Here is a 13,665-nt window from a genome sequence, read left to right on the forward strand (position 1 = left end):
TGTTTCCACCTAAATCCGCTGTTGGAATGCAGCGTGTGTTTGAGTTTATTGCAGTGCAAGCTTCCGCGACACTCTGCCTGGCCCGGCCCCCTACAGGGAGTCATAGCACAATGTCCGTAGGAGCTGTCTCATCAAGTGATTGTGAAGTCTACGCTGCTACTTTACTCCATCGCTTTGAACCCTTTGGCTTATAGTCCAGTGTGGTTTATACAGTATACTGTGGTATGAAAAACTTTCTGAACCTTTTGGAATTTCTCACATATCTGCATAAAATCACCATTAAATGTGATCTGATCTTTATCAAAATCACACAGATGAAAAAACAGCATCTGCTTTAACTAAAACCACCCAAACATTTATAGGTTTTCATATTTTAATGAGGATAGTATGCAAACAATGACAGAAGGGGGAAAAATACATAGGTGAAGCATCACATTCAATATTTCGTCGTTCACCCCCCCCCCCCCCCCCCCGCCCCCCTTTGGCAGCAATAACTTCAACCAGACGCTTCCTGTAGCTGCAGATGAATCCGGCACATCGATCAGGACTAATCTTGGCCCATTCTTCTCTACAAAACTGCTGTAGTTCAGTCAGATTCCTGGGATGTCTGGCATGAATCGCTGTCTTTAGGTAATGCCAAAGCAAGTCTGGACTTTGACTTAGCCACTCCAGAACATGTATTTTGTTGTTCTGAAACCATTCTTAAGTTCATTTACTTCTATTCAATTCAATTCAATTCAATTTTATTTGTATAGCCCGGAATCACAACAACGTTGTCTTAAAGGGCTTTGCAGAGGCAATATGATACACAATCAGAAACAGCAAATGAAGCAACAAAGATGAATAAATAAAGTTCAAGTCCTGGGTATCCCCCATCCTTAGACCCTCCATGTCGGCAAGGAAAAACTCCAGAGAGTTTTGTTTCTGTGTTTTGGATCATTGTCTTGTTGCATCCATCCTCTGCAAACTGTCTGACAAATTGCCTCAGGTTTTCCTGCAAAAAATCCAGATAAACTTTTGAATTCATTCTTCCATTAATGATTGCAAGTTGTCCAGGCCCTGAGGTAGCAAAACAGCCCCAAATCATGATGCTCCCTCCACCATGCTTCACGGTGGGGGTGTGGTGTTGATGTCGGTGAGCTGTTCCATTTTTCCTCCACACATGACGTTGAGTGTTACACCTAAACAATTCAACTTTGGTTTCATCAGTCCACAAATATTTTGCCAAAACTTCTGTGGAGTGTCCAAGTGCCTTTTTTCTAACACTCAACGAGCAACAATGTTTTCTTTTAGACAGCAGTGGCTTCCTCCATGGAGTCCTCCCATGAATACCATTCTTGGTCATAGTTTTACATATAGTTGATGTGTGCACAGATATATTGGACTGTGCCAGTGATTTCTGTAAGTCTTTAGCAGACACTTTAGGGTTCTTTTTTACCTCTCTGAGTATTCTTCAGCTGTTTGACACAGAGAATGGAAGTCTAAGTGCCCGGATTCTGAACAGTTTTAATGTTTCACATTGAGAGTCTGACATACTCCCATTGTGATCATTCAAAATACCTTTTTATTATGACAAAGCAGCGAACAGGAAGGGATTATGGGGGGGACAGAAGAAAAGAAATACAAGAGAAGAAAGAAAAGAAACACATACACAAACAACAACAACAAATACATTGAACATCTAAACTAGTTACTAATATGCTGGTGCTATCGTCAGCGAGATGTATTTCCAGTTTACACCATGTGGGGGCCTATTGGCCAGTGAAAGAGGGGAATGGGGGTGGGGGTGTCTATAAGACTATAAGCTAAGTGATTGAAAGGGGTAGAGTGTACACAAATCAGTTCTGTGATCTAGAACCCAGTAATCGTGTGAATCTCTTATGAGTGTAAGCCCGTTGGCGACCAACCCTACGCCGCCGCATCGTCAATCCCGGCACCGGAACCCCCAACCCGAGCATGCCCTACCACATCCAGCAGCACGCAAGCCCCACCGGGCGCGCGACAGCCACGTAGACGGGCGGCGAAACCGCGCGGGCGCCAACCCAGGGCCACGGCCCCCACCCAGCCAGCCCGGGGAGGGAGGGCGGGCGGGGGGGTGCGGGGGCCATGCGCAGCCCATCCCTCCTCCCGCCGCCCAGCAAAGGAGCCACCGCCCCCCCCCCCCGGGACCCAGGGTGGTCCCCCGGGCCACCCGCGCGCCCATCAACCGGCCTTCAGGGGTGGCAGGAGGGGACGCATCACCAACCCCATGCCTACACCCACCCCCGCCCGCCCACCCGGGCCACGAGCCACAGCCACAGCCCCCCAACCGGCACGGCACGCCACGGGACCCCCAGCGGTCCACCAAGCCCCAGGCAAGGCAGGGTCCCCCGCCGGTGCAGGCGACACCCGGCTGATACACCGGCGCCCAGCCAGCGACCCACGACGGAGCGCAGGGTGGATGCCCAGCCAGAGAAGAGAGGGGAAGGCGGAGGCAGGAGAACGCCCAGGAACTGCCACGGGGCGATGCAAGATCGGAGACCCGACCCCCCAACCCACTCCCGCGGCCAGCAGCCGAGGCAGAGGGGAGGCCACACCCCGGGAGCCACGCCATATAGAAAAAGTGTGGGACCCACCTACCACCCTATTACTGTGGCTGCCAGGTTCCCGACTGGCAGCCATCACCCAGCACCGTGATGGGGGTGTGAGGGGAGGGTAGTGCAATGTATGCATTAAAATAGGAGAGCTTGGCTTGGGGCAGTGGAGTTTGCCGGAGCTCTCCTGTGGAGTATGATGTGTGTGGTGCATTTAAAAAAGGTGCAGGGATGGCGGGGCCTGTGGTGAGGAGGCAGCCGTGAGGCTCCCCCCCCCCCCCCAACAGGTCCCAACCATCCCACAACCTTGGTGTGTGGTGCATTAAAAACAGGGGGGAGTCGGGCTGGGACTGTAAAGCCCCGTCCCAACTCTCCCCGGAGAAATGTATGAGCATGTAAGTGCCAGGGTGAAAAATATTTACAGTGCCGAAGTGAGAAGTGCGTGAGTTAAGAGGCAGGCTCCCGCGGGCGTAGCCCCATCCACCAGAACCACCGGCCCCAGGGCGGAAGAAGCGTCAGGGCCCCGATCAATCCCCGCCCCAGACCACCCACGGCGCCTCCGCGACCGCCCACCCCCCTCCCACCCACCGAGCACCCACCCCGCACCCCGAGCAGGCGCCACACCAAGCGCCGGCGACCAGGGGGCGTCCACCCCACCGGCAAGGGACAGCAAGCCTCACCCTAGGCCCCGCGGGCCCCAAGAGGCCCCGCCAACGACCCCGCCGGCCGGGGGGCAGCCGCGGCCGCCGCGGCCCAGGGAGGCGGACAGGGCCGGAAACAGACCAAGGGGAGGGAAGCGCACCCCCCACAACCCACCCCCGGGCCAAGAGGGGCGCGCGGTATGGCACCAGAGGGCACCTTCCCGGCACACGGTACCCGGTCTCTGAGTATTCTGAGTTGAACTCTTGGTGTCATCTTTGGTGGACGGCCACTCCTTAGGAGAGAAGCAACAGTGCCAAACTCTCTCCATTTGTAGACAACGTCTCTGACTGTGGATTGAAGAACATCCAGACTTTTAGAGATGATATTGTATCATTTCCCAGCTTTATACAAATCAACAATCCTTGATCGCAAGTCTTCAGACAGCTCTTTTGACCGAGCCATGATGCACATCAGACAATGCTTCTCATCGAGACATTTTTTTTTTTTTTTACCAGGTGTGTGTTTTATAGTGGGCAGGGCAGCTTTAAACCATTCATCAGTGATTGGGCACACACCTGACTTAAAATGTTTGGTAAAAATTGGTTTCAATTGCTTTTTAAGTCTCCTCAGGCAGAGGGTTCACTTACTTATTTTCGTTTGCATGCTATCCTCATTAAAATATGAAAACTTTTAAATGTTTGGCTGGTTTTAGTTGAAGCAGATGCTATATTTTCAGCTGTATGATTTTGACAATGAGCAGATCACATTTGATGGTGATTTTATGCAGAAATGTGAGAAATTCCGAAAGGTTCAGATACGTTTTCATACCACTGTATGAACACATTCTGCTTTTTTGTAAAAGTTGCGCATTATAGCCCTAAAATTATAGTATTGTCTTTCCTTTACACTCAAAGGGTTCACTGGGTAGACATTACACAATTGTAGTTTATTTTGTTCCAAACCCACAAATTTCATAAATTTGTCACTTAGGAGACTTGGCCTGCGGTCATGTGACCTTCCAGCTCCCCTTGATTGGTGTAATTGAGTCAAACGTCGCTGGTAGGGAGTACTGTATGTTGAGTCGGAAAAGATAAACCAGATTATGCTATCAATAATAGATTGATACAAATAACAGATGCAAGTGGTATGTAGCTTCGTGTAAAGTCAATAAAACATTCACAAAAACTACTCTGACAAATACATTCTATCCAAACAGTTATTGAAGTCATTGTAACAGGTACATGTAATACATTTCTAGCGCGAACCGGACTCGGTACACAGTGGGACTGTACCACATTTCTTTTTCTTTTTTAACCAAAAGAAGCGCTGGATAATACTGTATGCATCGTATTCATTTAGTCATTGATCTTGCTTTGCCAAAGTGATGAATGTATCAGCTCTGACAAAGAAGAATCTCATATGAGTGGTGCAAAAGAAGCCAGTGAGCATATAATATAAAATGCTACTGTGATGATCTGGGAAGTTATGAGTGTAATACACAGCTTAACCTTTTGTATCATTTTGGCGGGTGCAAAAAGCAAAGTTAATTTTGGAGGTTTCCTGGCATTGCTGTTACTGCAGGTGGAATGTATTTTGAAAATATAATCTGTCATTCTTTGTATCTTTCTAGTACTACTTCACAGTCACGTTTAATCATGACAACCAAAAGGCTTTGGAGTTGCGCACAGAGGATGTCAAGGATTGTGATGAATGGGTTGCCGCCATCATACAAGCCAGGTAACACAACTATATACTACTTTAAATGCAGCCGTTTAATTTTGTTTTAAAATTGCCCAATTCAAGTGTTTCACCGTCTGATTTTTAATGTTGAAGGCCTAGTTGGGAACTTCCGAATACTGGTAACATTAAATCCACTTTGTATATATCTATCTAATGAGAAGGGGTCGATTCATAAGGGGCCTATCTCCATCAAAGCTGACCGAGTTAAAACACAGACAAAGAGCTTTTTATGTTTAAAATTCTTGTGAATAAATGCTTGAATCCCTGATTTTTTTAGAGATATGAACGTAAAACATTCTTGATTCTTGGTTAAAAGCAAAAAAACGGGCAGTTAGCATTTATTTTTACGTAAATATGTCGAATGTGATGCTAGTCTTTTAGCCAACGTGTTGTTGCCTTATCACAACAAAGAGCTTTTTACGATGAAAATTCTTGTGAATAAATGCTTAAATTGCTGAATTCTTTATAGATATGAACGTGAAACAGTCTCGATTCTTGGTAAAGCAAAAAAACAGGCAGTTAGCATTTATTTTATGTAAATATGTCGAACGTGATGCTAGTCTTTTAGCCAATGTGGCGCCACCTTATTACAACAAAGAGCTTTTTAAGATGAAAATTCTTGTGAATAAATGCTACGTAAAACAGTCTCGATTCTTGGTTTAAAGAAAAAAAACGGGCAGTTAGCATTTCTTTTACGTAAATATTGCAAAGTAGGATGCCAATGCTGTAGCGGCTAATTTCTCTCAATGATTTTTTTCATCACATTTCAAATGCATGCATAGTACGAAAAATATAATAATTACCTTGAATCCTCGAACAAATCACTCCTGAGACAGTCCTTCCTGTTTGTATGCGGTACAGCTTTCGTACTTTTTCAACCTAATCCATTAGATTGCTGCATGTGTGTATTTGAGAATAATATATCTTGATGCTAGGTGTGGGCAGGCCCACTACCTGGAAGCGTGTCGCAGTGTCAGCGCCCCATGTCCCGTCAATATATTATGAAGTCTATGGCTGAAAGCTGTGACAAACAGCGCACTTGCCTTCTACTGGCTGGCTCCTAATTTACAGGCAACAATGAGTTCGCAAATTAATTAATCAGCCATGATACTTAAAATAAAATAAAAAAAGGCCTCCAAAGATCGATGCTTATACATCTCTAGAATATACCTACCAAATTTAATTGTGATCCATCCATGAATAATGGATCATTTGATAAAAAAAATATTGTGTGCACACCCTCAAAAACAACATGAGCGGTGACTTGACAGGCCTTCAGTCTGTAAATAAAAATAAAACTTACTATTATCCCTGCAAACTAAAGATTTTAAGACATAACTCAATTTCTTCAATTCTCACAAGTAGCTTATACTGATTTTCACAAGTTAACGCTTTGGCTGCTAGGAGCTGCTGTGTGGCCGGAGTTAGATTCTAATGAGCAAATTATTATATATTTACCTAATCTGAAGTCCAGTTTACTTAAAATACTGAGTTCAATATACTTAACTGATGTCCAGTTTACTTCGATTGATTTCAACATTGAAGATATAAACATATTTTTTGTTTTTGAGTTATCATTAAATCTTGAAAATTCAAGTGAAGTTTTTTTTTACTTGAAATTTCAAATACTGTCAACTTTTTTTCCCCTCCCTGTAACAGTGTTAACGGTGAATGGAGGACCTTTTACATAAAACTGTTTTTAACTACACCATATGTAATAAACAACAAAAAATATTAGCTGTTTCTTCATTAAATCCATCGAAGAATGTGTCGATGTATGTCACTGTAGTTACAGGAATCTGGCCACAGAGCATGAGACCCTCATGCAGAAGTATCTACACCTTCTACAAATTGTTGAGACAGAGAAAACGGTTGCCAAGCAACTTCGACAACAGATAGAGGACGGGGAAATAGAGATCGAGAGGCTAAAATCTGAGGTAACCTGCATTGTGCTGTCTTGCAAGAAACATTCAAGTATGCTTTTGTCCGGAATAATTATGAAAAAAAGGATGCATCAGTTTTGTATTTTTATGCTTGAACCTTAGATTGCTTCACTGCTAAAGGACAATGAGAAGATCCAGTCTAATCCAGAGGTATCTCCAAGTGACGACGACACTGAGATCCAGAAGATAAAAAAGGTGGGGGAACTTCGAGTGCAGACAGATTTGGCAGGCAGTTAAAAATAATTAAAGGAATGAAATAAATTTCACACTTCCTCACCGTGAAGAGCTCTTCAGGCAGCATCCATTGGAGCAGCTGCTCTCCTTGAAGGCTCCTTCGAAAAGCACATCTCACTTGAAAAATTTTGCGTCACAACTGATTAAGATAGTTGGTTGCCATTGAGAAAAAGTATTTATTTTGTTCTTTGAGAAGTGAACGTGACGTTAAACGCCAGGATTCTTAGTTGTGGAAGAGAATAGAGAAAAAACAGGCATGACGGCAATGTTAGACACTGCTTTTTATTTTATTTCTATTTATTTATAATGATTATTTTTAAATAAAGAATATGGAAGCTATTGAGAAAAAAGGCTTGACCTCATAGAGATCAGTTTTGTATTCTGCTCTGACAGTGTAAAGAAAAGAAAAGAAGTTGAACTTGGAAAGTACTACTCTACCAATAAAAAAGATTAACACTTTGAACTCCAAATTTTAAGTACCGTAAATAGAACTTTAGTTTAAGTAGTTTGAAACCAACATTTTAAATAAATAGGATTTTAGTTTAAGGACAGTCATGTGAAAAAAAATAGGACAACCTATGGAAGCCTGTTGCTTTCTATCATATTTGATCATATGGATATTTAATATCAATTTTAACAATCTTGAGAGATTCAAGTAATAGAACTAAACAATTAAAACTGAAAATATGATTAAAAAAAAAATAAAAAAAACTTTCTGTATAATTTAATTTTAAGTAAATGCAATTTCTGTTGAGGAATAAATTAGGACACCCCCACATTCAGTCCCACTTAAAATGGCTAAAATCACACACAGGGGTATCACATTAGGTGCACATGATTAGAACATAATTACCCAGTGTTTTGAAGGAGGCTTGCCTTATTTAAACCTCAAATTTAGTGTGGTGTGCCCCTGACTGTTGAAATGAGAGAAAACACCATGGTGAGATCAAAAGAGCTGTCTTAGGCCTTCAGAAAGGAGATTGTAGACGCTTATGAATCTGGTAAGGGATTTCAAAAGATCTCAAAAGAATATAAAATAAGCCATTCCACTGTCTGGAAAATAGTCTACAAGTGGATGACATTCAAAACAACTGCCAACATGCCCAGGTCAGGCCGTCCAAGCAAGTTCACCCAGAGTGCAGACCGCAAGATGCTAAAAGAAGTTTTTAAAAACCCTGAAATGTCATCACGGAACCTACAGCAGGCTCTTGCTATAGTTGATGTGAAAGTGCATGCCTCTTTAATCAGAAAGAGACTTCACAAGTTTAACCTTCATGGGTGTGCAAGAAGGAAATCTTTGCTCTCCAAGAAGAACATGAAGGCCAGACTGAAGTTTGCCTGAGTGAATGTAGAAAATGACCAGGACTTCTGGAATAATGTTCTTTGGACAGATGAATCTAAAATTGAATTATTTGGACACCAGAAAAGAGGACATGTTTGGCATTAACCCAATACAGCATTCCAGGAAAATAACCTCATAACGACTGCGAAGCATGGATGTTACGACCGTGAATACAGAAAAATAAGGTTGGACCAAGCAGCAGACAACAAGCGGGGATGGCATACAAGGGTTTATTAATCATAAACGAAAAAACAGCACGCGATTGCGGAAAGGTAGAACAAACAAAAAGGGTCCGTGACAGTAGGTCAACGGGGCTCAATAATACAAGGGTTTATTAAGCACTAACGAAAAACAACACGCGATTGCGGAAAGGCAGAAAAAACAAAAAGGGTCCGTGACAGTAGGTCAACGGGGCTCAATAATACAAGGGTTTATTAAGCACTAACGAAAAACAACACGCGATTGCGGAAAGGCAGAAAAAACAAAAAGGGTCCGTGACAGTAGGTCGACGGGGCTCAATAATACAAACTCGAGGGTAACTAAGACAATAGGCTGAGAGCCGGCAAAATACAAATACTCAAATACCTGCACAAGGTAGAGATTCAACGGAGGGCAGCATACAAACAAAATCCTAGGCAGGGAATACGCGAAAGTAGCGAGGCTATAGTGCGAGAATCAAATGGCGATCAGCAAGCAATATCTCGGCAGCTTTCTTCGGGATCACCCGTGCTTAAATGCTGTGTTGATGAGCCTGCATTGAGTGCAGGTGCGACGTTAGGAACGCCCCCCCACAACGAGCTCTGTAACAAAACATAATCTAACCAGCAGCAGAACGTGACAATGGAAGTGGAAGTGTCATGGTTTAGGGATGCTTTGCTTCAGCAGGACCTGGCCAGCTCACCATCATAGAATCCACCATTAATTCTATCGTGTATCAGAGGGTGCTTGGGGAACATGTGAGATCATCTGTGAAAAAATTCAAGCTGAAGTCAAACTGGATCCTGGAACATGACAATGTCCCAAATCCACCAAGGACTGGATGAAAAGGAACAAATGGAGAGTCCTGGAATGGCCAAGTCAAAGCCCAGATCTTAATCCCATTGGGTGACTTGAGAGGGGCTGTACATGCATGAAACCCCTCAAACATCTCACAGCTGAAAGTATTCTGCTTTGAGGAGTGGGGCAAACTTTCTTCATACCGATGTCAAAGACTGGTAGATGGCTATAAAAAGCATCTCACTGAAGTTATTTCAGCCAAAGGGGGTAACACTAGCTATTAGATGGTAGGCTGTCCTAACTTTTTCCTAGTGTTGTAAATAACAGCGTTAGAATATAATGGCATTACTAACGGTGTTATTTTCTTCAGTAGAGAGTAATCTAATTAATTACTTTTCTCATCTTGGCAACGCCGTTACCGTTACTGAGGCGGAAAAGGAGTTTGTTACTATGCGTTACGATGTTGGTTGACAGACCCAAGAAAAGTCTGAAAAAGACGGACTCATGGAGACGAGAGAGCGGAGCAGGAGTGGGGAGGAGGCAAGGGAGTGTGACGCTGTTGCAAACACGATGCTACTATGCTAGGTGGCTCCAATAATACCTGACTCTAGCCGATAGCCTACAAACTGCGCCCACATGATGCTTCGGTAGATATCACATATATACAGAACTAGATGCAAATGGCAGACACGGCGGCACTAGCAACATGTTTAATAAAGAACTAGATGTGTTAGTAAACAGCCGCCATCTTAAAGCAGTAGACTTCTTAGGAAGGCTCTGTCGTAGAGAACCTTCCTACCGAACCTAAGTAACTTTTTATCTAAAATGCTCCTAAATCGGCAAAACTTAACCTAAATCTGTCTTTAAATGATGAAACAGTTTTAAAACTTACACATGTCGAAAATAGAAGGGAACTAATGCAATAACTGGAGCAATTTTAACAACTTTAACGGTTGATTCACAACATTAAATGACTTCCACACATAGCAAAGATTACTATCTAGGTATTGCAATATCCGCAATACCCGTGTCTAGTTAAGTTTAGGGTAAAGATTTGGGCTGGGTGCAATTGTCCCAAAAACCCTTTAAACTTCACATTGTGTGACCTGTTTTTTTTTTTTTTTTTTTTTTTTTTTGAGAAAAAAAAAAACATGAAAATTATCACCAGTTACTTTGCCAAGTAACTAATTACTCTTACATTCAGGTACCTGAGTTATTAAAGCAATTACTTTTTGGGAGAAGTAATTTGTAACTGTAATTAATTACTTTTTTAAAGTAAGATTTACAACACTGCCTTTTCCTCAGTTAGAATATGCATTTTTGTTGATATATTTGGTTTAATGAGTAAAAAAATGTTAATTTTTGTTGTGTACCTGAAATCAAACCACTTTCTTTTCCAGAGATAAAGAAAAAACAAGATCAGATATTTATATGTGAACATTTCTTAATAATGAACTGAATATTTAATGGGGTGTTCTAATTTTTTTCTCATGACTGTATATATACAGTGGGGCAAATAAGTATTTAGCCAACCACTAATTGTGCAAGTTCTCCCACTTGAAAATATTAGAGAGGCCTGTAATTGTCAACATGGGTAAACCTCAACCTTGAGAGACAGATGTGGAAAAAAAAAAACAGAAAATCACATTGTTTGATTTTTAAAGAATTTATTTGCAAATCATGGTGGAAAATAAGTATTTGGTCAATACCAAAAGATCATCTCGATACTTTGTTATGTATCCTTTGTTGGCAATACCGGAGGCCAAACGTTTTCTGTAACTCTTCACAAGCTTTTCACACTCTGTTGCTGGTATTTTGGCCCATTCCTCCATGCAGATGTCCTCTAGAGCAGTGAGGTTTTGGGGCTGTCATTGGGCAACATGGACTTTCAACTCCCTCCACAGATTTTCTATGGGGTTGAGATCTGGAGATTGGCTAGGCCACTCCAGGACCATGAAATGCTTCTTACGAAGCCACTCCTTTGTTGCCCTGGCTGTGTGTTTGGGATCATTGTCATGCTGAAAGACCCAGCCACGTCTCATCTTCAATGCCCTTGCTGATGGAAGAAGATTTTCACTCAAAATCTCTCGATACATGGCCCCATTCATTCTTTCCTTTACACAGATCAGTCGTCTTGGTCCCTTTGCAGAAAAACAGCCCCAAAGCATGATGTTTCCACCCCCATAATTCACAGTGGGTATGCTGCAATTCAGTACTCTTTTTTGCAACAAACATGAGAACCTTTATTTCTACCAAAAAGTTCTAGTTTGGTGTCATCTGACCATAACACATTCTCCCAGTCCTCTTCTGGATCATGCAAATGCTCTCTAGCGAACCGCAGACGGGCCTGGACGTGTACTTTCTTCAGCAGGGGGACACGTCTGGCAGTGCAGGATTTGAGTCCCTGGTGGCGCATTGTGTTACTGATAGTAGCCTTTGTTACTGTGGTCCCAGCTCTCTGTAGGTCATTCACTCGGTCCCCCCGTGTGGTTCTGGGATTTTTGCTCACCGTTCTTGTTATCATTTTGACGCCAAGGGGTGAGGAGGGAGTTGAAAGTCCGTGTTGCCCAACGACAGCCCCAAAACATCACTGCTCTAGAGGAGATCTGCATGGAGGAATGGGCCACAATACCAGCAACAGTGTGTGAAAACCTTTTGAAAAGTTACAGAAAACATTTGGCATCCGTTATTGCCAACAAAGGGTACATACAGTAACAAAGTATCGAGATGATCTTTTGGTATTGACCAAATACTTATTTTCCACCATGATTTGCAAATAAATTCTTTAAAAATCAAACAATGTGATTTTCTGTTTTTTTTTTTTCCACATTCTGTCCCTCATGGTTGAGGTTTACCCATGTTGACAATTACAGGCCTCTCTAATATTTTCAAGTGGGAGAACTTGCACAATTAGTGGTTGGCTAAATACTTATTTGCCCCACTGTATGTATGTTTTGCTCAAACCGGGATCAAACCGGCGCCGCCGCTGTGAGAGCGGAGTGCGCAGGTGACTGAGATAAACATCCAGGCTACCAGCATGCTCTTTTGAAGGCATCGGGAATGAATTTGCAAGTTTAACACAACTTAACTTAAGCTAATTTTACACAACTTAACTCAAGCTAATAAAACTTAGTTATTTGAATTCACACTATTAACTTGATAAAATGGGAACACCCAGAAAAATAAGTTACCAGGATTTGAGTTATGTCTATCTTTACTTTGCACGACTAAAAGGAAGATATATTTTTCACAGTGCAAAAATTCGTTTAAAACATCAGTTGTTCTTCTTGATAAATGTCTTGTACAAAAAATCTAATCGTTCAATGTTAAATTAGCCCAAATATGTGCAAATCTTCTATAACATCTAGAATATTCATCACAGGTCCAGAGTTTCCTGCGAGGTTGGATTTGCCGCAGGAAGTGGAAAACCATCATCCAGGACTACATCCGTTCACCCCACGCAGAGAGCATGAGGAAGAGGAACCAGGTGGTATTTAGCATGCTAGAGGCTGAGGCCGAGTATGTCCAACAACTGCATATCCTGGTCAACAACTTCCTGCGCCCGCTACGCATGGCAGCGAGCTCCAAGAAGCCGCCAATCACTCATGATGACGTCAGCAGCATCTTCCTCAACAGGTTGTCAAACTGCTCTAAGAGCATCTGAAGCCTTGACCTTTTTAAAAATGAAATTCTTTGTTCACGTATAATTATTTGTTTTGTTAGTGAGACCATCATGTTCCTCCACCAGATCTTCTATCAGGGCCTGAAGGCCAGGATAGCTAGCTGGCCCACACTGGTGCTCGGTAAGAGAGATTAATTATTCATGTTTTTTTAATGAGTTATGTTAGTTTGTAACTTTTTTGCTCCTAATAAAGAAAATAATGAATACAAGACAATATCGTGTGAAATCCTAGCAAACAACCGCTAGCTTACAGCACTTACAGTGAAAGTTGTGCTGTAATTCCTGTGTTAATAAAGGGCCACTTGAATAATGCTGAGATAAAACATTTATGAAGTGCAAGCCATCTGGCCCGAGACTCTTTGTTCAGTAAATCTGTCTAGAGTTGTGCAACTGCGCAAATTGTAAGGAATCACCACAGTGCTTTTCTGTTGACTGCCGACAGGCATCCAATCTGCCTCTCCTGTTACAGCCAAATTTTTGACTGAGACTTTAATTAAGCTCTCCAAACTGTAG

General features: G+C 42.6%; 1 protein-coding gene across 3 annotated transcripts in view; it reads left to right on the top strand.

The window, feature by feature from the left end:
• Positions 1-13,665, top strand: part of LOC130916116 (ras-specific guanine nucleotide-releasing factor 1-like) — a 103,366-nt gene that overhangs the window by 32,680 nt on the left and 57,021 nt on the right. For all 3 annotated transcript variants that reach the window (XM_057836579.1, XM_057836569.1, XM_057836561.1), the window contains exons 2-6: positions 4,846-4,952; positions 6,745-6,892; positions 7,001-7,093; positions 12,853-13,106; positions 13,194-13,273. In XM_057836579.1, the coding sequence (XP_057692562.1) occupies positions 6,779-6,892; positions 7,001-7,093; positions 12,853-13,106; positions 13,194-13,273 (541 nt within the window). In that variant the 5' untranslated portion in view covers positions 4,846-4,952; positions 6,745-6,778. The remainder of the gene's footprint in view (positions 1-4,845; positions 4,953-6,744; positions 6,893-7,000; positions 7,094-12,852; positions 13,107-13,193; positions 13,274-13,665) is intronic.

The sequence above is a fragment of the Corythoichthys intestinalis genome, chromosome 1, assembly GCF_030265065.1.
Source record: "Corythoichthys intestinalis isolate RoL2023-P3 chromosome 1, ASM3026506v1, whole genome shotgun sequence".
Classification (NCBI taxonomy): Eukaryota; Metazoa; Chordata; class Actinopteri; order Syngnathiformes; family Syngnathidae; genus Corythoichthys; species Corythoichthys intestinalis.